Raw genomic sequence first — 27,891 nt, 5'->3', positions numbered from 1 at the left:
TATATTAAAATTTCAAATGAATATTTTATTGTTAAGTATTATTTGTCGCTCAAGACTAAACAATATTTTGATTTATTTTTAATACAGATCCATGGTGCGAACAAGATGCTTCCAACAGTAGTCATCATGAATCAAGTCAGGGAGGCGCACATCATCCGATTTACCCTTTTCAAGCACCAGTAGAAGAAGAAGAAGACCCGGAAGACATCGAAAGAAGACCCGGAAGACGTCGAAAGACCACAGTGGCCCCAGCAGAATCAGGAGGCCGGTAGCGACAGCAATCACAACAATAACAAAGACTTTTTCGAGTCGCCTGCTTATTGTCTAATTCGTGAATATCTGGACGGATATGGGGTAAAAATTAATGCTCTATCGTATTCTATTGGCCAGCAGCAGCGTGTGATAGAAAATGTCAAGGATTTCTTGTCTAAACAACAGCGACGTATGGATGAAAAAATTGCCGAGCTTCAGCAATTGATGGGTAAAAGTGAACGGGAACATCTGTTAATAACGACACTACTCATTTTTATTAGCCATTCATTGATGGATGAATAATTCCTAAAAGGAATATTCTCATCATCTGTACGATCGTTCATCATTGTACTACTTAAAAGACCATATTTTATACTCTGATAAATGTTATACTTGACTTACGTTTCTTATTTTAATCGACTTTAGTTGTTGGTCTATATTCAATTTGTACTCCTTTGGCTTTCTTTTTATTACGAACTTAGTCATTTGTTTAGTGTTTGAGCTTTTAAAATTGGTGTAATACCGATGTATTTTGATTCAGTTTAACATTTTGATGTGCTCTAAATTGATTTAACTGCTAGTGTTTTAACTTTTGATGTAATACAAAACCATTTTCAAGTTTTATTCTGCTTAATATTTTGATGTACTCCAAATTGCCTTAAATGTTTAGTGTTTTAACTTTAGCTGTTGATCTATATTAAATGTTTATTCATTTGTGATTGTGTTATTCAGAACTTAGTCAATTGTTTAGTGTTTGAGTTTAAATTTGATGTAATACCGATGTATTTTAATTCAGTTTAACATTTTGATGAACTTTATATTGATTCAGCTTTTTAGTGTTTTAACTTTTGATGTTGATCTATATTAAAATTTGTATTCCTTTGAGTTTGTTTTTTATTGTGAACTTTGTTTAATGTTTGAGCTTTTAAATTTGATGTAATAACATTTCATTGTGTTTTATTCTAGCTAGTCATATACATTACTTCATAGTTGTATTCCTGTTATTGACACACATGCATTTCTAATAACATGGTTAAATATGTATACATATTCATGTATAAATAAAGATTGAATTGTATAAACACTGCAATTATTAAAGCTAAAATAAGCTAAAAAATATAAATATAAAAATATAAATATAAAAATATAAATATATAAAAATATAAATAAAATGAAAAACTTAAGCAATCAAATAAGCGATAAAAGTAAATAAAGTAATAAAAACAGAAGAAAAAAGTTAAAGAATAAAATAAAGCTAATAACAATAAAATAATTCTAAAATAACCAATAAAACTAATTTAAACATAAAAGTCAGAAATAAAATAAACATTAACAAAATTAAATAAAAAATAATAATGAAATAAACCAATTAGGGCTGCACGATATATCGTTTCAGCATCGAAATCGCGATGTGCGCATCCGCGATAGTCATATCGCAGGAGGGTGCGATGCAAAAAATAAAAAATAAAATAAAAATTATATGGGTGGAGCCGAACCGGAATACGGTATTCGGAAAAGCAGGAATAGCGTGTTTTTACGAATACTTATTTCAAACAATACTTGATAAATTATTTGTATTTGGGAACAAGAAAAACATTATATCAAAAAGCTGCGTTTCCTCATGAGACGGCAGTGCATGCCCGCGTGACTGAGTGAGTTAGTGAGTGAGACGTTCAGGAGTCGGTGGGCGGGGTGGGGCCGGGGTAAGGAGACTGAGCAGGCTGCTTCTCTATACAGCAACAGAGAAGGCTTGGCAGAGCGAAAAATACTTTTCTGCATTACTATTTTTGTTTATTTTATCATACTAAAATAACACGTGACAGAAGTACACTCAAAAGTGAAAGTTCTTTCTGTTATTAATTACTAACACTCCCGTCATTCCTACTACTTTCAGAACATAAATTTTGATATTTTACCATATGAAAATGCAATGCAGTTATGAAAATTGAGAAATTAAAGCAATACAGAGATCTGGTCCCGGCGTCAGGTCAGCGTGCACCTGTAACCTTAAAAACGCAGACGCGGCGGAGGCGCACTACACTCACACGGGAAAGAACTGGCCATTCAATTCATGTTTTAGTGAAATAATTCTTTAAATACAGCTCTTTTGATCTCTAAAGGGGAAAAAAGCTAAAGAAATTTGTCATTAAATTAATTTTAGCAAAGACGCAACTGCCTGTCATTTTCACATTCGTTTTTCAGTTACGGATTTGGTCTATTAGAGTAACCTAATAAAATTGTTTTGTTAAACACTGTAGTCTACACAATAATCGATATTATAATTTATTATATACATTAGCTATTATTAAAACTAAACTATACAATTGATAAAACAAAACCCTTTTTAATGTTTGCTTTCATTTTGACACCACTAACAGTTGTAATAAGAAACATCACATTATGCAGAAGCATGCAGTCTCAAGTTAAAAACACCTTTTGAGTTTAAAGATGATCAGCCTGCCAAGTCAAGTTTACAGTGTAATAAATGAAATGGGTAGCATGAGTAAAGGGGATTTGCTTTTACAAATATAGGCTATGCAATACAAAACTTTAAACATTTATTTATTTTTTAATGAAAAGAAATCAGGAGAGTAAAATATAATTTAAACCACTGGTCTAGCGCTGATACTTTATTGTTTTTATCCAGAAGAAGGGGAAAAAAGCAGGCTGGGGAGACGGCGATAACATATCAGTTCTTCAGCAAAGATCACGACATCATTGTGATGCGTTTATCATACAACGCAGTTCGTGTTTATAATCATTAATATTAACTAGTATTAATTCTCTCTCTAGATTTAGTTTTAGGGCTTGTTCTTGTCAGCGCAATATAGCCTCGGCTTTTTGCACGTACGAATCCGATTGTGAAGAATGATTAAGCGCTTGCATTTTTTATTGCATCCTTTTCGCAAGTTATTTATTTGTTTTGTCTTTTAAGTGGTGCGAACATTATTTACTGGCAAACATGTTCCTCAATCTCGTACATCAACAAATAATGTAGCCTACTTCAGTTAATTTACCTTTTATGTAAAAATTAAGGAATAACCGAATTTAATATTAATAAATAAAACATCTGTATAAACGTACATGTTTATTTGTGAACTTTCGTTAATAAAACAACACAAAACTGTTATTAAATATTGTAGTTAAATATTAAATTACTTTAACTGCTTGAAACTGTATAATAACAATTAAACGTTACATTTTTAAGAACTTAACAAATAGTCTAAATGGCACTTTACTAATCAGTGTAATAATAATATAAATATTCATAATTATAAGTAAAAAGAAAATATTAACCTAGTAACAATATAAGTCAGATGTTTAAAAAAAACATAGTTTCTCTCCACCTTTTGTAGTCATAGCCTATTTTAAATTATTTGTCAGAAAAACTAACATGTTGACTTTGTCCGGTTTAAGTGAAGAATGGGGTTATAATGTTTCCAGCAATACACTGTCAGACGGTGTGCTTGTAGCGACAATGCACAGACAGGCTACTTTTTCACAACCATGCCAGAGAGGGCTTCTCCTTCTGTTCTGCCGCCCGCATTTCTCGCAACGCAGGTTTCTCTACGCTGCGGAGCGGCGCGTTCTTAAGTAGTTACCAAATAGCCTATGCTCAATTTCTCGTCAATGTCTTCCATTTATCACTTTCTCTTTTGTATCTGGCCATTTTTGCAAATGCCTCTGCCATACCTGGCTGAGCTGGGCTTCTGCGTTTAGAAGACAGGAGTTGATTAAGCCTACATGGCTTTTTTTCCCCTCGCCGTCAATCGCCACTAGCTTGCATGGTTCGGGACCCATGGATCTGCGTATCGATGGATTTGCTCCTCAGTGTTTGGACTCTCAGCACTCAGCAGTGAATATTAAAACACACTTTACTTAAAACCCCCATACAAAAAGCTTAATCCAAATTGATTCGTTCACCTTTCTCGGTCGGCACGAATCCAAAATGTTCCCAGATGTAAGAGTTAGTTTTCTAACAAGATTCATGGTTGAACTTGAACTTGCTGAATCGCGCCTAATGTTATATTCTAACAGATATGTAATACTTGGCAACATAACAGTAATTTGTGTTTTAAAGTGCGTGACGTCACGTATTACGGCCGGCGGCAATGGACAACCGAGGTGGCAATGACCACCGCGGTGACGTGGTTGTCATGGTGACCGTCACAGCCCTAGTTTTAAGTATATATATATATATATATATATATATATATATATATATATATATATATATATATATATATATTTATATATATATATATATATATATATATATATATATATATATATATATATATATATATATATATAGCAATATATATTGCAGGGGGAAAAAAAAAAAAAAAAAAAAAAAAAAAAAAAAAAAAAAAAAATCGCAATGTCAATTTTTTCCAATATCGTGCAGCCCTAAAACCAATAATTACAATGGATGATGAAAATCGTACAGATGATACATACAATATTCAACCAGACCATGCTCTATCTGTTAGACTGCAAAGAGCTATCGAAATGCATGCAGACAGAGATGAAGACATATTTACATCTCTTCAACATATGACAGATATGTATCCAAATTCTAGAGACATAACTTTTAACAATATTCCTATTTTACAAATTACAAATCTGGATGAATTGGAAATGTATATAGAACAGGAATTGAATTTAAATTTGACTGAAGATGTGGAATCTTTTTTAAACAGTGAACAGAGCGGTGGTGCACTCACTCAGGAAACTATTTCTTCTGCTACTGTTAACAGCCAACTGACAGATGGTGGTTTTGACGATGATGATGACGGTGGGTTTCAAGTTGTATGCATCTTCCTACCTGTGCAATTATGAAGGTAAGTTCAGCTAGCCTGAAGGCTAACTTTAGCGTTAATACTCTTACGATCCGTCCATCTGCAGCTTTATCACGCAAGTAAAAATAATCATATGTGTACGTAATTCTGTCTCAAAGTGTCAGGTAAAAACAGGGCAGGAATAAGATCTCAGTGAGAGCTCATTACTACCGATAGATCTATGAAGAAATCGAAGTCTCCTCACCAGCTGAGAGTAGGACAGCATACATATGAAATTCTGTCCCATTCATACTTTTACTGTTCTAAAGTGACCACCACTGTTCAGTTCGGATAATTACAGAAACACAGATGCTGTCATAGCTTGTAAGCATGATTATTGAGCAAGATATATTAGGAATAAAATAATACAATGCCGTTCCATTCACAACAGACAAATTGCACTGTATCACTGCTGATATTTATTGCTGAAACAGTGGAGATGACAGATGCAGTGTAACAGTGTAGATAGCATGCTTTCTATTTAGTCGATAACATTGTAATTAAATGGGAGGGTGACCCAAAACAATAAGGTGTCATTAGTTAATTTCACATCAACAATTTGTCTATTTCAATATTTATTAGTTTTTTTACGTTTTTGAACAAATGCTTATTCATTGTGCTTGTTAACTCACAATGTAATAGCTAATGTTAACAAGCATGACTTTGGATTTTTATTCATTAGTAAATTAGTTTAATAATGTTAACTATTAAATATTAAATAGTTATTTTAATAGTGAGCAAATACATTAATTAATGAAACCTTATTTTAAAGTGTGACTAAAGGGAGCTACTTTTAAATCATTTAAATTAATGATTTACTGTGTAGTTTAATCTGATGATATTGCTGCAGATGCCTTTCAAAAGAAGATATTTTGAAGAAAGCTGAAAACCTGTAACCATTGACTTCCATAGTATGAAAAAGAACTACTATGAATATCAGTGGTTGCAAGTTTCCAGCTTTCTTCAAAGTATTTTTGTTTGTGTTAAACATCAGAAAGAAACTCAAACAGGTTTGGAACAAGTGAAGGATGAGGAAATAGAATTTTCAGTTTTGAGTGAACTGCCTTTGATGACTCTCTTTAAAAACCTAATAATATTCTTGTTTCTGTTTTCTAGGTAACATTATGAGATTCAGAGCTAGAAAATTTTATGTGTTACTTCATCCTGGAGCGGACATCCGTCAGAAGATCCATGCCATCGTCTGCTAGTTAATAGCTCCTGCTCTTGTTTGGCTGAGAGTGGGATATGCAAACATTTGGTTGCTTTGCTTTTCCAGACAGCCCATTACTCTGAAATGTGTAATGTGAGTTGTCACATGAACAATTGTTTGGAATGGATCAATTATGTGTTAAGTTCCATGAAACAGATGGGTGATTTATTTATTTATTTAATACGTATAAGCCCAAATACCTCTCTATGCACAAGTTACAGAAGAAGCACCTGATTCAAGAAAACAACTGATTCAATGTCATTTTTTCTGTTCATCTGAATAAAATATTTTTTTCAAAATGTTACATTTTTTTGACAATTTTTATTTCAAATTACATACAGTGAATTATATTTTATATGTACAGTGAATAAAATAAAGGTCTTTATTCTGAATTAAAAAATTGCACTTAGTAGCTTAAGAAATGTTTATGTATATTAATGTTCAGTGTTTTTTTACTTCAAAGGCAATGAAAACAAACTATTATTTGCCATAAAAGCTCCTTTCTTTAAATGTCTGCATCCGGTTGGCACTCGAGCCTCGATCAGTTTTCTAGACTGAAATTATCAGCTACACTCTTGTTTTTTTCTGTTTCTGTAAAATTCTCACGTTTAATATCAACAACCCACCTCTTCTGCACGACTTTCTTTTGGAAACGTGTGGAAACTAAGGTAAGAGTTCAATTTTTGACGCTGTGCATTGCTGAACACAGCAGTGGTATCTGCAAGTACTGTTCTCACGTCTTTGAAATGACACTTTTAAACGTTTAGATGTCATATTTATGTAGCTGACATAAACATATATAAGTGGGCTATAATGGCATAAAACATTAAGACAACTGTCCAAAACATTACTCATTTTTATCAGTAGCGCTCCTGTTGTGGCACTGTACTGTACGATCGGCGGAAGTAGACTCGGGGTCTTAAATTTTACCGGAAATGCGTCACGCGCCGCCGTGCATAGAGCCCATTGAAACAACACAGCAGTCAAATGTCGATGATGAACAACCATCAACCTCTAATGTTGAGGGACCTTTACGGCCCAGGCCAACAAGTCAGATAGACATTGAAACATTGTTGAGAGATGGCGGTAATGTAAACGAATATCATGTTTTACCAAGGCCTCGTTTCAATAGTGTGTCGTTGCGTAGGACATTGAATATGAGTGAAATAAGATCTCAGGATTTAGCATCGTACCACATACGTTTACATGATACCATGGATGACATTGTGTCATTCGCTAGACAGATTGGTGGCGATGGTAGCATCATCAATTTATGCCTTCGAACCCCCTCTCTGAAATCGGATGTAAATGCAGTTTTAACACCGGGTAATAATTACGACGTTAATCTTTTTACAGATCAAATTGAAAAAATTTTGCAGAGTGATGATTGGTTATCAGTTAACAAAACTGTTGAGATTGAAGCAGAGGTTGTAATGAACAAACTAGGAGGAGGTCGTCGTAAACTTACGGATTTGGCGTTTGATCAGGTAATCAAAAGAAAAAAGACGAGCTTGTTTATACCTACAAATATTTCAAACAAATTATGTTTCTCTATCTGTATAACACATTTTCTAGAGCCTCAATTACCAGAGTGTGAATTAGAAAACCGTGCATCAATCATACACAATAAAGCGGGTCTTGCTATCCAAGACAAGGTCGGTTTTCACGACATAGCAAAATTTGAAAACATGCTAGACATCAAAATTGTTGTTTTTTTATAGGACAAACACTGGTGTGTTACAAACCTACGTAAATAACACAGAGCCTCACAACAAAACGGTGTTCCTTTATTTACAAGACCAACATTACTACACGATTCTCAATTTGAAATCATTCATAGGTGCTAGCTATGTATGTGAATTCTGCTATAAAAGGTTCACAGACCCTAGGCATCATCAATGCAAGCATGTCTGTAACGTCTGCTTCGACATTGAATGTTACAAGCACCCTAAAAAAATCATTCATTGTACCGATTGTTTGCGCTACTGCAAATCGTCTTACTGCTACGATGCTCATAAGAAACCTGTGCTTGAAGGAGAAAAAGTACCTTGCGACGTTATAAAATACTGCAAAAAATGTTATAGACGGTACGATAAGAAAAAGTCTAAACACATATGTGCACCAACCCAATGTGGTGCATGTCGTGAAGAACTTGTCCCTGGTGGAGAACATGAGTGTTTCATTAACACAGTACCACTCAAAGACCCTCAGAATAAATACATTTTTTACGATTTCAAGACTCGTTATGAAAATGGGAGACACGTAGCAAATTTTGTGTGTGCAATAACGTTTTGTGGTGAAAGACTTGTAGCCGGAGGGTCTGACTGTGTGAAAAAAATGATCGATCATTTCAGAAAACCCAAATACGAAGGCTATTGTTTCATAGCTCATAACGCATCCGGATTTGACTCCTTTCTAATTCTTGAATATTTTTGTAAAGCAGGTCTTCAAATGGACATCATCATGCAAGGTTGTAAATGAATCTTCATGTTCGATGTTTCATTTAAGCAACGCTACATAGATAGCATATCCTTCATACCGATGGCTCTGTCTAAGATGCCGGCAGCATTAAATCTCACCACAACAGAAAAAGGCTACTTTCCGCATCATTTCAATAGATTAGAAAATGAGAACTATGTAGGACCTTATCCTGACAAAAAGTATTATGGTTATGAAAACCTATCGGAAAAATATCAGGCAAAGTTCGATGCATGGTACGCTACTACTTCAGGGGAGGTTTTCGACTTCAAGGAACAGTTGTGCCAATATGGTGTACCCTTTGGTGTTCTCAGACGACAAGTTGACGAAAAAATTGAAATTCTACAAAACGCTTATGGCTTGAAAGTAGAGTTTATTTGGGAATGCGAATGGTCTAAAATGGAACAAACAGATCCTTCAGTGATAGAATTTATGAGGACTCATTCAGCCCCTGAAAGACTGAAACCAAGAGATGCGCTTTTCGGAGGTCGTACCAATGCTTATAAGTTGTATCACAAAGTGGGGGAGGGGGAGACCATTTCTTATCTCGATTTTACATCTTTATATCCCTTTGTAAATGTCTACAAAGACCCATCCAATAGGGCACCCCGAAATAATTTTCAACGACTTTCAGCCGATCGAAAATTATTACGGTCTTAAGGCAACTATGTATCCACCCCGAAAATTACTACATCCGGTCCTCCCTTACAGATGCGGCGGTAAACTCATGTTCCCGTTATGCAGAACATGCGCACACGCTGAAAACCAAACATCGAGATGTAATCATATGGATGATGAGAGGGCTCTTAGTGGGTGCTGGGTCAGTGTTGAACTTTTAAAAGCGATTGAGAAAGGTTATGTCGTGGTCAAAGTCGACGAAGTTTGGCATTTTCCTGAAAGGTCGGAAAAGTTGTTTAGCGAATACGTTGAAACGTTTTTACGTTTAAAACAACAAGCACCCTTCAAACGTTACCACTGATGCTGAAAAAGAGACATACATCCGCAAATACTATGAGAGAGAGGGAATTCAACTTGACCTTTCACAGATCAGTCATAACCCCGCCCAGAGGACCATAAACAAGCAAATTTTGAATCCCCTGTGGGGGAGGTTCGCGATGAAATCTCAGCATCCGGTTACGCAGCTTGTACGAGACCCTGAAGAATTCACCACGATTGTTTTCGGTAAAACTGATGCATTGAAATATTTTACTTTCATCTCAGATGATGTAGCGCTAGTCCAATTTCACCCTACCGAAGATAGTCATCGCATTACATGTGACATTAACGTATTCGTAGGCGCGTACACATCGGCTTGCGGGAGGTTAGAATTGTACAAATTGATGGACAAACTTGGCGATCGTTTATTATACTCTGACACAGATGGCGTTATTTTTGTATCCAAGGACGGTGACTGGATGCCACCTCTGGGGGATTATTTGGGGGACTTGACAGATGAAATAGACGTCGATGATTATATTACCGAGTTTTGTTCCAGCGGGCCTAAGTCGTATGGTTATCGTACCGCTTCTGGTAAAGTCTGCATGAAAGCTAAGGGTATAACTTTGAATGCTAAAAATTCCCAAAAGATAAGATTAGACACATTGATTGGTCTGGTTGATGGGTATGTGACATCAGGCGATGACTCGATACATTTTAGCTCAAGCTGACAACACTGTCAGGAATATAAAACACCTCACACTCCACAACAAATCAGTCGTTAAAAAGTTCAAGGTGGTGTATAACAAGCGAAGACTTTTACCCGACTACACAACTCTGCCTTATGGCTTTTAATTCAGTGTATAGAGGAATGCGTGAAATGGTTGATTTTGATTGCAGACTTCAACATCCATTTTCATGTGTCATAAGCGGACCATCCAATTCTGGTAAGTCCTTTTTTGTAAAAATGCTTTTGGAAAATGCTGTAAATATGATTTCTAAAAAAATGTATAATGTTGTTTTCCTGTATGACTGTTGGCAACCTTTGTATGACGAATTGCTTAAATTGTATGACATTAAATTCATTGAAGGTATACCTCAGAGTCTGAATGATGATAATCTACTACCCCGTGATAAAACTAATTTGTTGATTATCGACGATATGATGAAAGAAGCAAGCGATAATTCTGAAATTGAAAAAGTCTTCACGCAATACGTTCATCATCGTATTCTCTCTGCAATTCTTATCGTACAAAATTTGTTTGTTCAAGGTAAATCCAGCAGAACCATCAGTTTGAACTCAAATTATTTAATATTGTTTAAAAAAACCCCGCGATGCTAATCAAGTAGCAGTGTTGGGCCTCAAATGTATTCTGGTAACACAAAATATTTTATGGCATGTTATCAAGATGCCGTCAAGAGTCCTTTCGGTTATCTCATGATCGACTATAAAGCTAAAACACCTGAACAATTTCGACAATTTCGAAACTTTACTCAAACGTCTTAACCAGATATTTAACAATTGTTAAACTAGGCGATGGTGAGAGTAGTTTTTTAACGCTATCGCTACCAAGCCCTGAACACGATCATAAAGTTAACTCTGTCGAAGCACATGCTGAAGACAAGTCAAAAGATGATGTGACGTCTGAAGTTCTAAAGAACGTAACGATAAAACGTGTGAAAAACAGCAAGTATATATTGGACAAAATGTCTAAAGCTAAATATCTCAGCTCCTGGTCCGAGTCTGGTGAGTTTGTGCTTAAGGGTAAAACCATACCTGGTTCACACATGCTCGATTTAATAAACAACGTTACAGCTCCGCAACAAGTACGAGATGACCGAAGACCTAAAGGCTGGACGTAGTTTCTTCAAGCATGCGCGGAATTAAACATACCTTTTTCGACTGTACCAAACCAACAAGTTAGGAGTAAGATTATTAGTTTAAAAAACACCCCTATTGACGATGATCAGGAGATTCTGTCTACTAAAAAAACTACTCGTAAAAAAAGAAAAAACCAGCAAAGGACACAAACTACTAGTTCGTTTCACCTACTCGTGATAAGTCGATGGATGCATTTTTAATGTCAATATGTTTCATATTTTTTATGTTTTGTGTATCACTATCTTGAAATAAAATTCAACAAAACAGATGATGATTGTTAGGTTTTTTTATTACTCATTAAATTCATTTATGCATCATGGAAGAATTACAGGTCTGAACACAATGGGTACACAAATACATGTTATCACTGCAAACATTAGCTTTTAGTTTTTTCACAAAAAGTTCTACCATTTTGTCATTTTTAACATCATTTTCACTCTACAGATTCATCACATAGTTGTAGTCAAGACCCCTAGACATATGATACAAGAAAAAAACAGTGCTGACCACACACATTTGACAAAGTCCTGGACACGTTTTGTAGAATATCTTGTCACTGTACTATTTCTCATTAAAAAGTTTTTGATAGCTATTGGAAATCCATCACTGTCCGGTTTGTTACCGAAACTGTCAAAGAAACATCCGACACCATCTTCCGATAAATAAACAGCTAGCCAGTGTTCGCCCGGTAGTTCTGAAGGGTGTGTGTTAATAATCACCATCGATGGTAAGTTTGTTAATGGTCTTTCAGGTAGTTGATGAGATGCCAGAGTTCCGAGAAAATGGGTGTTACATGTAATTTTGTCCATGATTGCGTTTAGCTGAATGGTGTTCATTTCCGATTAATAGTAATCAACCAGAATCTGTCTTCGGTTAGACACCTCGATGATACTGTCAAACACAGAGTAGATGATGAGGTTTATGGTATTTGGCAATGGCTGTCTGAAACGGGCTTCAAGTCTGATATTTCCAGACTTTATAAGTGAAACGTGTTGACCACAGTCTTCGTCCGGTGTAAGGTTGAATGCATAAATTCAGATCTGCTGATAGACTGTGCATGATTTTTAAGATGTCTGCCGGTAGCTGTTACGAGTTGATAAAATTCTCGTACCACGGAGCCGTCTGTAAAATTTGGCTGTAGAGGTTTAGCCGGAATTTGTTGTCCGTCGACGTAGATGGCTAGGAACTCCAAATCGTAATGTTTGAACGCAAATGGGTTTTTATCATAAGAACTGGTAAATGCATCGTGATCGGTCATCCTCAAGACGATTGATTTCGGTAAAGTCCCCAAAAATAGATTTTCCTGATTTGAAACTCTGGCTCCTTCTGGTATGGAGAAATTTTTCAGACATACCCTGTCAATCGGATACTTTGCGTTGGTCGACAGCAAAGCCTGAGCATGGGCCAGTCGAACGTTCGGTGTGACTGATACTTTCTTGACAAATAGCGATGCAGACACAATCTTTAATTTATATGGTACGTCATCACTCCTCATCAGACAGAACTCTTCTTTACCTCTGATCATGCGTATTTTTATATTGACGCCATTGAGCATTAATTTTTCTTGAAAGAAAATATTGCTGTGAATAGGACCCATCAGCTCGACAATCTTACTCTTGCTTGTGTATGTTGACCTTTTCAGGAGACCCTGATTATTGCCTAAGGGGTCTTTGTCATCCATATGACCAGCCGTGTCTTTGAAGAAGAGACCGGCGCTGAATGTTGATTCCAGCGTGTCTTTGCCGTGGTTGATGAGACTCTCGATGATACATCGGTACGGGTGGGTGCTTGAGCTTTGAGAGATTAGTCGATCTCCGAGACTCACGTCGACTTGTGAGAAAATGGTGGCGGTGGGGTAATTGATTAAACCGACTTTTGCAGGATCTGCTATTTCACCACCATTAGGCTTTGTGATTTTAAGTCTTAGATGCAACAATGTGTTATTTAGATCGATGTATTCCTCACCGGAGTCTGCTATAAAAAACTCCAAAGGCGACGAATCCGAGATGGCCGATAGAGGAGGTACCTCAACATACGTATTTTATTCTATAGCCGTCTGTGTTAAAGGTACTGTAAATAAGTCAAGCTCTGACTTGATACACTCTCCGGACATACGATGGAGTAGAGCCATGTTAGAAAATGGTGTTTATGTTTCTCTTAGGTAGGTATTTCGAAGGTATTTCGTCTCACAGTCTTCTTACGCTTCCTGCGTGTAAGTGACGTTTTCTTGACGGTGCGCTTTTTCTTTATAGCACGACCACGCCTCCTGACCCCTGGTGGTTTAGATATTTTCTTACGGACCTTTTATTTCTATGTTTATGTCCGTGATGATCGATTTGTTGACCGATGCGTGATGCGGTTTGTCGTATCTGACACTGACGATATCGTTGTTTTCACCGGTTATATGTATGCATCTTAAAAGTGGTACGTATGAATCACCGACTGATTGGTAGTCGTTGATATCGGTGTAGACATATGAGTAGAATCCACCTTTGATGTCGGCTTGATGAGGTGCATATGTGGTGACGGTCCTGGTAAAATCAGCTTTTTCATGGTAGGCCGAAAGTCCTAGTCCCTCTTCAGGTCTCACTCCTAATATAGCACCTAGTTTCTCATAAAAACCTATAAAAATGTTAGGTTTTGCAATCAGATTAATTTTATTTTTTAATTCATCGTAAAACAATATCCCTGATGGTTTGATTGCATCGTTTATCATTTTGATCACAGCCGGTATATCCTTGTAGTATCCTCCGGGTATTTGATAACGCCTCGAAACAAAGAAACCATGTAGATCTGGAAGTACATTTGTTTCTAGTTTTTTCTCTTCATTATCACGGGTTGGGTACATGTTTAGGTTAAAGATACCATTATCGTCTGTAATATTATACCAACTTCTAGGATATTCAATTTCAGCGAGACCTACTTCCCATTCCCCTTTCAGGTGTATAGTTTGACAAATTAGTCTTATAACTAGATATACGATTTTCTGGATAAACGGATAAAGAAGCGTTACACGGGAGCGTAACGTAGAACCCGTTGTTGTCCATAGCTTGATTTGTATAATAATAAATAGCCATGAAAAGAAATGTGAAATTTAAGGTTTTTGCAAGTCTACCAGGGTTTTTTTGTCGATATAGCTATTAAATTTCGATGGCCATCCTAACCATTTCACTAAAACAAGTGTAGACCTCCCTTGCTTTTTCTCGCCTAAAATCTTTTCCACTTTGAACGATTTGTTTTTATTTACAAATATTTTCTGTATCTCTTGCTCATAAAAAAACTCCTTCGATAACATCGCCGTCATAATCTTTGAGCCTGTAGACGGGTGGTTAACGTGGAATACACTCAGAAACTGTAAAAAATTCTTCGGTATAGTTTTGTTCGTAACCTTTGGCAAAGGGGCCTCTCACTTTAGAAATCCTAACCACGTCACAGACTTTAAATTTGAATACTGGTTTCTGAATCTTTGTTACCGTAAGAGTTTTGAAACACCGTAGCTTCATTTTCTTTACAGACGTCAAAGGGTCTCATCTTAATAGTCTTGTGATAGCTGTTGTTGTATCCTGTCATAATGTCTGGTAAGACATTGATGTAACGCCGTGAATTAGTGGCCGTTAGAAACCGCCACATTCTACTTTTTAATGTTCTATTAAAACGATCCACAACGCTTGCCTTTATATCAGTAGCGGTTGCAAAATGATATCATGTTTTTTCATAAGTTCTTGAAAATGCTTGTTGAAAAATTCCATTTCCTGATCAGTCTGTAATTTCCGGGGTACGCGACCCTCGTCAAGTATAGACTCGACCGCTTTAGTAACTTCGAGTCCACTCTTATTCTTCAACACCTGACTTCATGCATACTTGCTGAATACATCGATACAAGTTAGCATAAATTTATTACCGTCGTTTTCCGTAGAATAGGCCATAATATCGACGAGATCGGCTTAAAATTGGGTATTCATACCATATACCACAACTCTATTTTGTTTGTATTTTATGGGTGCTGTTTTATGTAAAGTGTAAGCGTCTTCCCCGGCCAACCATCCCGATACCTGTTTATCGCTTAGATAAACTCTTTAATGTTCACTTCCTCTACTAAATGTTCCACTATCCACCCAAAACTGTTACATTCACTTTTTCCATACTCCCAGCATTTCTGTAAAACCTTAGTTGTAGGGTGAGACTCCTCCTGCTCCATTAGATTAACCCAATATACTGCCGTTAACTGTTTCCTCAAACTAAGAGGCATTTCTCCCACTTCAACTTAAAGTGCTGACACAGGTGATGATCAGATCGCCCCACAACAAATCCTTAATGCTTGAGCCTGTATTCTTTCTAACATCTCTAGATGAGTCTTTGCTGCTGAACTGTACATAGCCGTAATCCAACACTGATCTAATCAGTGTAATATATATATAGTTTTTAAAGCCAATCTGTCTGCCCCCAAACCTGCCCAGCTACACATCTCATTATGTTCAGAACCTCTTTGCATTTATCTTCCATCCTTTTAATATGTTCATTCAAGTCTATGATCTAGCCACATAACTAAAAATCTTATTTTTGATACCTGTTCTAGCTGTTGATTATATAACCTTAACTTCAAATTTGTTCCTTTACTTTTTTTTTGTAAACAAGACCACTTGCGTTTTTTTCCATTGAAAACTTGAAACCCCATTTAAATGACCACTCTTCAACCTTATTTAATGCCTCTTGCATTTTCCTCATAATATAATCTATATTTCTTCCGCTAAACTACAAAGCTCCATCATCCGCAAACAATGACCTAATTATCCCCCTATCTACTTTCTCAAATACATCATTAATCAATATAATGAAAAGCAACGGGCTTATCACACTCCCTTGAGAAGTACCATTCTCTGTCAATTGTTTTGGTGTTATAAATTCTCCTACTTTTACCTTAATTGATCTCTCTTGCAAAACATCTTTAACCCAATTAAACATTCTCCCTTCTACTCTCATTTTATCCAGTTTATTAACAGTCCATCACGCCATACCACATCATAGGCCTTTTCAATATAAAAAAAATACTGCTCCCACTGATTCTGTATTCATTAATGCATTTCTTGTATCTGTCTTCAAACATACCACTGGATCCATAGTCCCTCTTCCCCCCCACTCTGATTTGGTGATAATTTCTTACCCTTTTCCAAATGACACATTAATCTGTCAGTTATGACTTTTTCCATTATTTTACCTAAATGAGATGCAAGTGCTTTTGGTCTGCAGCTGTTTGGATTACTATAATCTTTTGCTGGTTTCTTAATTGGAATTGTTAAAGTTCTTTCTAACTCTTTGGCAAAATTCCTTCTCTCCGTACCTTTTTGCAAAAAGCTAACATAATATTCAAAGCCTTGTCACTTAAATGTTTAATCATAGTGTAACGTTATCTAATTCAGGGGAAGATTCTTTTACTCTGTTTAAAACTCTTTTTAGTTCTGTCATTTCCAACAGAACATCCAAAACACTGCCCGTTTCTTCTTTCCATTGCTTTATCATAGGATTACCTGATAACACCTCCTCCCTGATCCTTACTCTATCCTCACACAAATTTCTAGAGTTTACTTTGGTGAATGTTTCTTTTAGCATCATAGCCTTTTCTCTGTCATTCACCGCCATCACGTTTCCTTCTTTGAGCACAGGAATTTCCACATCTTTTCTAATTCCTCATTTTTTTAATCATATTCCATATTTCTTCTTCTGGTGTACTTCTTCCCATTTCGTTACAAAATTCCCTCTAGTATTCTTTTTTTTGTTTTCTTTAATACTCTCCTAACTTCTGCTTGAACAGCTTTATATTCCATTAAATTTTGAAAGTTATGTGAATTTCTAATTTTTTTAAATGCCTTCCTTTTTCTTTTTATGACTTCTCTGCATTTCTCATTCCACCAAGGCACTATCTTCCTCTCCCTTCTCCCTTTACTCTTTAGAATATATTGTTCAGCTGCCTCCATAGTTACTGCTACTATACTGTTGTTTATTTCATCATTGTCAGATATCTCCATTTTATCCAGTGTTTTTAACCCTTCTTCACTAACTGACATAAATTCTTCCCAGTTTGCTTTTACATAAATCTATCTCCCACTAATCTTTGCACAAGACTGAGTGTGTGAGCTGCTTTTATGAGTGAGTGTGGTTCATCAGTGTGATGTGCTGCAGGTGTGTGTGGCAATTAGTGTTTGTGCATGACGTCATGGTTAGAAGTCCGGTGATGGTGACCTCTGCTGGCCAGCGAGGGGAATGACTGGGACCGAGACAGTGACATTACAGGTCAGCTGCATCTTGTGTTAACCATACTCCTAAGTATTTAAGGGAAGTTAGTTTCCAATTAATATTTAATTTATGTTGAAGTTTATTGTTTGGGTTGTAGCCAAATTATAAAATTTGAGTTTTTTGTATATTTAATTTGTACCCAGAGAGTTGTCCAAACCTTTTAAGAACAAGAAGCAGACTAGAAAGTGATTCACGTGTATTGGAGAGATATAGTAGCACATCATCCGCATATAGAGCAATTTTATGGTCTACCTTATTAATGTTAATCCCCCCAATTGATTTTTCTTCTCTAATTGCCTGGGCTAGAGGTTCAATGTACATGGCAAACATCAGGGGAGAGAGGAGACAACCCTGCCTAGTTCCTTTTTCTAGTTTTATCTTTTTTGAAAGACAATCGTTTATTTTTATCCTAGCCTTTTGGTTTGAATATAAACATTGAAAGCTTCTAACTGTATTTTCTGTAAATCCAAATCTATTTTAAACATTAAATAAATATTCCCAATTTACACAGTCTAAAGCTTTCTCTGCATCTAGGCTAACTAAAATTGCTTTAATGTGATCTTTTTTAATTTGTCGTATTGCATGAAGTGTCTATGTCTATCAAATCAGGTAAAAATGTTTCAAGTCTCTTGGCTAAAATAGAGGCAAATAATTTATAGTCTACATTTAAAACAGACACAGGTCTACATGAACTACAACTAGTTTTATCCTTCTCCTCTTTAGGTATGACTGAGATAATTGCTTCCCTCCAAGAAGGGGGAATTTCTGCCTCTTTAAGTGTCTAATTAAAAGATGATATAAGAAGAGGTGAGATCTCTTTTTTAAATGTTTTGAACCATTCAGAAGTTAGACCATCATTGCCGGGTGTTTTATTATTTTTAAGATTATTAATAGCTTTATCTAATTCATCCTCTGTAATTTCTTTTGTTAGGAGACTATTTTGTTCCCATTTAATACAGGGAAGATCAAGAGAATCAAAAAAAAAAAAGCTTTAATTGATGTATTATTTACCTGTGTCTGTTGTGAGTATAAAGATTTATAATAGGTTTCAAATGCCTCTTTAATTTTATCCAGACTATACAATATTTTTCCTGAGTTGGGGTCTTTTTATCTTATGTATTAAAACCTTTTGTTGTTGCTTTTTAAGTTTCCATGCTAGTCTTTTTGTTGCTTTTGGTCCCGATTCATAAAAGGCTTGCCTTAGGAATTTTTATTTTTTTTCTCTATGTCCTCTTTATACATCTCATCAATTTTATTTTTTATATTTTTGATCTATTTCAAAATCTGGGTATCTTTACTAGTTGCATGTTGTTAATTGCTTTAAATTATCTTTAAGAATCCTAAATTGAAGTTCTTTTATCTTCTTAAGGGTTGCTGTAATAGAAATGATCTTGCCTCGTAATACAGCTTTAGCTGCATCCCATAAGATTATAGGACTTACTTCCCCGTTATCACTATTCCCTACGTATAATTCAATTTCTGATTTAATTTGGGCCACTACTTCTGTTTTCCCTAGTATACTTGTATTTAGCCTCCATATTTTATCAGATTTTCTGTCATTAAAATTTAAAGTGAGGTACAATGTTGCATGATCTGATACATCGGCTGCTTTCAGTTCACATTCTTTTACCCTGTGTCTGTCCCTGCTAAACATAAAAAAATATTCAATTCCACTGTAAACTGCATGGGGTGAAGAATAATAGGAGTATTCTCGTTTTGAGGGGTGAAGATCTCTCTAAACATCTAATACTCCAACTCTTTTAATGAATTCTAAACTTCTTAACTGAGTCGTTTTAATTCTTTTATTATTGGAAGTGTCCTTTTGTTGGTTAAGAACTATATTGAAATCACCTCCTCATATTGTTATTCCCTTAGTCTCCATAGCCAAAAGGTTGATAATTGTATTGAACAGCGTTTTACTGCCAGGGGCTGCATATACATTTACTAAAGTGATTAATTGTTCATTTAGTTTTCCCTGAAGCAAAATATATCTGCTTTCTTTATCTGATATCTCTTTTAGCAACTCAAAATTATGTATTGATATTGAAACTCCCCTTTTATTATTTTTCCAAAAAGAACTATAAAAAGTTTGTGTATATCCAAATTTTTAAAGTTTATCATGTTCAGATGGGGAAAGGTGTGTTTCTTGCAAGTATATGATTTGTTTTTTTTTTACGTTTCATTTTGGCCATAACCTTACTCCTCTTAATTTGATTATTTAACCCATTTACATTTAAATATGCAATTTTATTTTATTTTATTTTACATATCTCTGCATGGTAATTTCGGAAAGTTAAGTAGGCAACCTTTAGAACTAACAAAAATGATAATAAAACTAAACAAAAAAACAAAGAACATTGGCTTCCAAAGTTGTGGGCCATGTTTGACCCCGCAAAACCCAGCTCCAGTCCTGGGGAGAGGCATTTATTCCTGCCTCTTACAGGGGTCCCTCATTCAGATAAGAAAAATTCTCTTCTAACATACCAATCTAATCACTTGTCCCCGGTCTTTTTTCTTTTTAACTCAGATTATTAACTTAAGTAAATATTATTTTAAACAAAATGATTTCTATAGCCACTCGAGGATTCCAACCAACTAGGAATCATGAGGATTGTTCAAATACAAAATGAAACATATTCAGTCCAGAACGACGTAGTTTTTACCTTTTAAATGACTCTATCGAGAAGAACATATATTCAAACAAATTGTAAAATGGTTAGAGTTCAAGTATTTCAGCCGAAGTCAGTTCGCACTCATAAAGTAGTTTGAAATAGCGTTATTTGTAAGTTGTGTATCGTAACAGTGCCTCCGCATACCTCTTTAACGTTAACAGTCAGCGGTGTTTATCAACAGTTAATCTTCATTCGGTGTTTGTCTCTGAAAGCTCTTCAATCTTTCCCGAACACGATCAGAAGCGATCCGTCCAGCTCTTAGCCACTGGGTACGGCGTGTCAGTCTTTCTTACCATCCACACCGGGGGTCTTCGGATACCTGCTGCGTCATCGTCAGATCCACCGTTTATCCTCTCTTATTCAAGTCTTTCGTAGCTTCAGCCGCGCTTTCGTAAAGTTGTGGTCCTGTCTCCCAGTGTATTCGCATCTTGGCTGGGTATGGCGTCTGTAATCGGATTTTGTTCTTGTTGAGGACTTTTTTCACTTCTTTATATTCCTTCAGTTTTGCATTAATCTCCATGGGGAAATCATGCGCAAAGAAAATCGGCTTGCCATCGTGTTGCGGTTCTTTTGCCCAGGCAGCTTGCAAGATCTTATCTTTAGTGCTGTACTGCAGGAAATTGACTATAATCGATCTTGAAGTATTATTATTTTGAGGTCTAGGACCGAGATATCAGTGTGCTCTCTGTACCTGCAGGTCTAAATCGGAGTCCAGTGAGAGCTTAGTTTTTAGCAAAGACGTGATAAAATTAATCATGGACGTCCCTTCTGCTCCTTCTTTAATACTGTATTTTCGGATATTATTTCGTTGTGATCGGCCCTCGAGATCTGTGACCTTATTCTGCATCATTTTTTGCTCTTTCAAGGTGTGCAGTAAGGCGTCTTTTAGTTCAAGGTTTGCCGACTCGAGTTCAGTTTATTCGCTCCTCTGCTTCATTCAGTCTTGTGCCATGTGACTGAATATCTTCAGAGATGCCTTCTAGCTTCTAGTTTATGTCGCTTTTCAGTTTGTCCACTTCTGTTTTTATATCCTTTTTGAACTCTTCTTTGAATTGGCTGAATTCTTTTCTTAAATCCGTCTTCAGTTCGGAGATATCTCTGCTGAGTGCTTTCACTGCTCGCAAAATTTTGGCGCCATGTTCTTTCTCAGGTAGGCCTAATTTGTCGTTATCATTCCTCGTCTCCTTTTCCTCCTTGCTTAATTTTGGCTTTGAATTCCCCTTTTAAGGTTTTGCCCTATTCATTTTGAAGTCGTCTAGCGCAAAGCGCACTTGAATTGGTAAAAGTATAAGGGCTTTTTCAACACATTGACCAGGAGAGTACGTTCTATGCTGCCATCTTACCGCTCACCCAACTATGGCATTTCTGTATGTATTTGCAGCTATTTTCAGTAAAGGTGACATTAAATTTTGCAACAACATCCTTCAAAATGCTAAGAGGGTGCGATTAAAAAAAATTCCAAGGAAGCACCAGGCTCTCTCAAATGCCAGAGCACATGAGCGACAAGGATGGGATTCGAACCCACGCTTGCAGAGCACAATGGATTAGCAGTCCAACGCCTTAACCACTCGGCCACCTCGTCACATATTTTCCTTTCTTGTATGATGGAGGCTGGACTGTGGCACATATTTGTATATGTACATTTCTGCAACTATTTTCGGTAAGATGAATTTCAGTTTTGCCATATGAACGACAGCATATGAACGACAAGAATGGGATTCGATGGACTCAGCCACCTCATCATGTATGTACTCACTTTCCTGATGTGGGCTGAAAGCACCAGCCTCTTACAAACATCAGAACATATGAGAAACGAGGATGGGATTCAAACCCACGCATGCAGAGCGCAATGGATTAGCAGTCCATCGCCTTAACCACTCGGCCAACTTGTCATGCATAATCCACTTTCCTGATGGGGACTGGACTATGGCATTTATGTATGTATTTGCAGGTATTTTCAGTAAAGATGACATTAAATTTTGCAACAACATCCTTTAAAACAACTTCCACGGAAGCACCAGGCTCTCTCAAATGCCAGATCATATGAGCGACGAGGACGGGATTCGAACCCACACGTGCAGAGCACAATGGATAAGCAGTCCATTGGCTTAAAGGGTCATGAAACACCAAAACACATTTTTTGAGCTGTTGACAGTCGTATATGTGCCCCACACTGCTAAAAACACTATTAGGACACCTATATTTTACTAAAAAGTGTAAATTGGTTGTTTTTGCGTTATTTCAAGCAAATTCGTACTTCCGGTTTGAAACTAATTTTTGAAGCTGCGTCACGGCCATGACATAATAGCGTGTATTCCAGCGTGCAGACTGGACGTCTGTGCCAGAGTGAGTCTTTTTACTTCTTACAGTGTGATGCATTAATGCATGAGTAAGGCTTGGTTCAAACCAATCAGCGCGCTCTATTGTGCAACTTCATTAATATTCATTACTATCACCGTGTTTACACGACAAAGACGCCACGTTGTGTTGGCAAAACAAGCGTGAAGTGTTGCTTTTATAGTTTGCTGCAGTTAAGTTTCGTTTTCATTTTCTCTCTGTGAGAGCTCAGAGTCACGTGTGGATTAACAGTGTACGCCACACTCGACAACAATAACTTACGTGTCTAAGGAGGATTATTGCTTACCTGAGAGCTGTTCTCATCTGCAAACGCTGAGATCCGGATTCGCTTGTAGTATTCTCTTCATAAAGACGCGGCTCTAGTTGCTGGTGATTGTTCTGTCTCTACAGATTTGGTAAGTGAGCGACCAGTGGTCTTTGTTTATTTAGTTTGTTCGTATCTAACAAACTATTGCATCGAGTGTAAACATGTTTGCACCACAACCAAACTTTAACCTCGTGTAGGGTTTTTACCGCATTTAGTGACCGGAATAACACACGCGGCTTTCTGACGCTACCTGCCGTGTGCATCTAAGTTTCCGGGAAATGCGGAGGGTTTTTTTTTTCTCTCATTCGCCGTGCGGTATCAAACATTGCATGAAAAATACACGCTAAGAGCAGTTCCTCGATTCAAATATCTCGTTTGTCGCGAAGGGCATGAATGAATTCCCTGAATGAAAGAGCCAAACTGCAGTTAAAGTCCAACATTTAATAATTTGGCAAATAATTCGACTACAGATGTCCATGTAGGTTAAACATCATCACTTTCTACTGTGTGTGTGAATTTTGACTCTGAAACTCGTGCGTGCCCAAATAGACACTCCCACACCATCCCACTTTTCTTCCTCCGACACTCCCCCCTAAACAGAGCTGGACACGCCCACTTTTGTGACTTTTTCCAAAGTAGAGGTGTGAAAACACCCTGCTAAAACGAGGGGGTTTCATGGCCCTTTAACCGCTCAGCCATCTTGTCACACATTTGCCTTTTTCTCTGGTGGAGGTCGATTTGTGGCACATATTTGTATACGTGTTTGTGCAACTATTCTCGGTAAGATGACTTTCAGTTTTGATATATGAACGACAGAGCATATGAACGACAAAAATGGGATTCGATGGACTCGGCCACCCTGTCATGTATGTACTCACTTTCCTGATGGGGGCTGGACTATGGCATTTCTGTATGTATTTGCAGCTATTTTCAGTAAAGGTGACATTAAATTTTGCAACAACATCCTTCAAAACGCTAAGACGATTCAAGTAAAAGAACTTCCAAAGAAGCACCAGGCTCTCTCAAATGCCAGAGAATACAAGCGACAAGGATGGGATTCAAACCCGCGTGTGCAGAGCACTATGGATTAGCAGTCCATCCCCTTAACCACTCGGCCACCTCATCAAGTATATTCCCCCTTCTCTGGTGGAGGCACGACTGTGGCACATATTTGTATATGTATGTTTCTGGAACTATTTTTCGGTAAGATGACTTTCAGTTTTTCCATATGAACGACGGAGCATATGAACAGTAAGAAAGGGATTCAATGGACTCGGCCACCTCGTCATGTATGTACTCACTTTCCTGATGGGGGCTGGACTATGGCATTTCTGTATGTATTGGCTGCTATTTTCAGTAAAGATGACATAAAATTTTGCAACAACATCCTTCGAAACGATAAGAGTGTGCGAGTAAAACACCTTCCACGGAAGCACGCGTCACCAAAATTGAAATGATATGTTACATTTTATATTGTTGAAAAAGATATCAATATTAAAAAATGTCTATATTAAATGTGAAATATATTTATTTGTTTACATATAGTCAGTGAAACACTTTTCAGTGTTTATTAAACTCATCTGGTCATTGTCTGTTTCTTTTAAAGTCTTTCAATTTAATATTAAGCCTTGAAGGGCAAATACTTAATTTAATTCACAGGCCATATCATTCAATAAATACAATTCAGTAATTCATATAAAGCATAAAATGTCATAAATATTAACATATTAATTAGATAAAACTAACATCTGCACTGGAAAAAAATATTTAGCCCAGCTTTGTAAGCTCAATTTAAACAAGAAAAATATTCATCCTAAAACATGAAATAAATGTTATAGAAACCAAAATTTAACTTTCTCAAGTATCAACATATTGTTACAACACCAACTTATACATTTTTTGATTGTATTTCTTGAAAAGTAAAGCTTCAATGAATGATCTGGCAGATAGAACCTCATAATTCCAAGCGGAAAATGACTTGTGTTTTTTACTTCAATTCGCAAGTGCAAAGTAACTGACATGACAGAGACCTTAAGGGTTCTCTAAATGCAAATGATCAATGTATGAAAGAGAAATGCTACACACATATTGTTTGATATATGGAATGCAAAAACTTTTAAGCTCAATATCTCAAAATCATTCAGAACGCAGATAGAACCTTATAATTCTAAAATGACAATTTGCCAAACCTTTTTTACACAATCTAATTTCACTTAATAAACAGTTTTGTCTTAAAATGTAATCAAAATTCTCTAAAACTGGACTTTTCCAACAAGCTCTCAAATTTTGCCATATTTCCTTCTTTTCAATATTGGGATATAATCTTTTCCAGTACTCTTCTGCTTTGGGTGTAACAAACACTTCTTTAGATAAGCAAAAATAAAACATTTTTAGTATACCATCTTTGAAAGCATATTGATTTTCTTTATAGTTAATCACCCTTCCTTCATCGCTGTGCATTTCCAATTTATTCTCTATCTTTGACAAGAGTTATTGAAAATCAATTTACTAACTTGAAAAAATAGACCGAAAGAATGGAAAGAAATTATAGGAAACAACAGAAAGACCTTCTGCAGTTGCTATTGATCTATTTAATGTCTCCTACATGACAGAGTCAAAACTATTGTGTTGTACTGATGTCTACACCTACAACAACCAAAAACCCAACCTCACAGTAACCTGTCGTGTTTTAGCAACATCTACACCAACCACAAGCCTAAACCCCACGTCATGGTAAACTTTAATGTACCCTAAAGGTCTGCACCGACCACAACCCTAAACCTTGCCTACTTAAAAAGCTTAGCCATGGAGCCTGGATGGCTGAGTCAGTAGAGCATCAGACTTTTAATCTGAGGGTCCAGGGTTCAAGTCCCAGTTTGGGCATATAAGACCCTTTTTGTGGAGCCACAGCTTTTGCAGTTGAGCTATTGCTTGCTGAAAGTTTGATCTCGATGCACCACACCACACGTGTGGTAGCCATGAGGACATGGCAGTACATGTAGTTGTGGCCGAGTGGTTAAGGCGATGGACTCGAAATCCATTGGGGTCTCCCCGCGCAGGTTCGAGTCCTGCCGACTACGTGCTGGCAGGGCGCAGTATTTTAATTTGCGACCTTCCTTGATTGTTAACAACTCCATTGTTTCTTGTGAAAAGGGATGTGATGGTAGGCAAAAGCCACAAAAATAAATCGGCAGCCATGGTACCTAACTCATCTGGAGGCCCTTCATTTTCAAAGACATTTGACAGAGAGTGAAGGTCCAGTGGTTGTCTCGTAGCTTGCCGTGATCGTATAATGGTTAGTACTCTGCGTTGTGGCCGCAGCAACTCCAGTTTGAATCTGGGTCACAGCAGATTTTTCAAGGTGATATTGTCGTTGGACTCTGTCTTGCCATCCGTAATCTCCAGCCTCCTTTTAGTGCAGGTTGTGCTAATGGCACGTCCTGAATGTTTATGTTTCCTAAAGTGTGGAAGACTAGTGGTACGATATGAGCAACGGGACCTTTGATGCCAGCATGCTGTGAAGATAAACATTGATCAAGTCACGCTTCTAAGGCATGGAAGGAATTTTTTCAATTGTTGAGTCTCCATTCATTGCCACAACAACAGTAACCCCTTCTGCAGTTGCTATTGATCCATTTATTGTCTCCTACATGACATGGAGTAAAACTTTTATTTTACTGATGTCTACCCCTACAACAACCATAGACCCAACCTCACAGTAACCTGTTGTGTTTTAGCAACATCTACAACAACCACAAGCCTAAACCCCACGTCACGGTAAATTTTTGTGTACCGTAAAGGTCTGCGCCGACCACAACTCTAAACCTTGTCTACTTAAAATCATTGCCATGGAGCCCGGATGGCTCAGTCAGTAGAGCATCAGACTTTCAATCTAAGGGTACAGGGTTCAAGTCCCCGTTTGGACCCTTATAAGAACCTTTTTGTGGAGCCACAGCTTTTGCGGTTGAGCAATCGCTTGCCGAAAGTTTCATCTGGATGCACAACACATGTACTAGCCATGAGGAAATGGCAGTACATGTAGTCGTAGCTGAGTTGTTTAGGCGATGGAAACCTGTTGGGGACTCCCCGCTTAAAGCAAGAAGCTTCTTCTCAACCATTTACCCCAGTATGCAGAAATTTTATAGGCTTGTTGTCTCAAGTTAAATGTCAGTACTTCCATGTCATACACCTCTTTAACAATATCATACCATTCGCCTACAGATGGAGGATCTTCCTTTAGCAATTTTTTTTGTAATGGCATTGTTGCTAGTTGTTAGTATTGTGTTAAGAAGATACACATCATTTTATGGTATTTCTGCAGAGTAAATTCCCAGGTACATAGTTTTAAAATTACATACCAGATTCAATCTCATTATTGCATTTATCTCTTTATTTAAATCTTGTGTATAATATTACAGTCCCTAAATATGTGGAAATGATCTGCCAATACAATTTCACATTTTCTCCAGCATTCACCATTTTTTGATCTCTACTTTGAAACTATTTTATTTTAGGTGATATAAAGAACCTGATAACATTTCTCCAAATAAATCCCCTCCATTAATCGGAATTAATTGTGATCATTTGTGTTTCCCAAAGAGTTAACCATTCCTCATTTGTTAGTATTAATTTGGCTACCCTTTCCCATTTATGTTTTGTATACA

The 27,891-nt window shown here is 36.8% G+C and overlaps 2 protein-coding genes, 1 long non-coding RNA gene and 2 other non-coding genes across 5 annotated transcripts in view; 3 read left to right on the top strand and 2 right to left on the bottom strand.

Annotated features, from left to right (window-relative positions):
- LOC110439513 (protein NLRC3-like) overlaps positions 1 to 1,328 on the top strand; it is a 32,100-nt gene extending 30,772 nt beyond the window's left edge. For both annotated transcript variants that reach the window (XM_073948199.1, XM_073948200.1), the window contains exon 13: positions 88 to 1,328. In XM_073948199.1, coding sequence (XP_073804300.1) covers positions 88 to 272 — 185 coding nt within the window. In that variant the 3' untranslated portion in view covers positions 273 to 1,328. The remainder of the gene's footprint in view (positions 1 to 87) is intronic.
- si:dkey-26m3.3 overlaps positions 1 to 27,891 on the bottom strand; it is a 167,516-nt gene that overhangs the window by 84,030 nt on the left and 55,595 nt on the right.
- LOC110439500 (uncharacterized) lies at positions 5,054 to 6,607 on the top strand. The gene is made up of 2 exons (XR_002458443.3): positions 5,054 to 5,096; positions 6,210 to 6,607. It is a non-coding gene; the product is annotated as an uncharacterized lncRNA (long non-coding RNA).
- trnas-gcu (transfer RNA serine (anticodon GCU)) lies at positions 22,063 to 22,144 on the bottom strand. The gene has a single exon. It is a non-coding gene; the product is annotated as a tRNA-Ser (tRNA).
- Positions 26,226 to 26,307, top strand: trnas-cga (transfer RNA serine (anticodon CGA)). The gene has a single exon. It is a non-coding gene; the product is annotated as a tRNA-Ser (tRNA).

Source organism: Danio rerio, chromosome 4, assembly GCF_049306965.1.
Source record: "Danio rerio strain Tuebingen ecotype United States chromosome 4, GRCz12tu, whole genome shotgun sequence".
Taxonomy (NCBI): domain Eukaryota; kingdom Metazoa; phylum Chordata; class Actinopteri; order Cypriniformes; family Danionidae; genus Danio; species Danio rerio.
The sequence above is the reverse complement of the archived record's forward strand: the minus strand, read 5'-3'. Positions and strand labels throughout refer to the sequence as shown.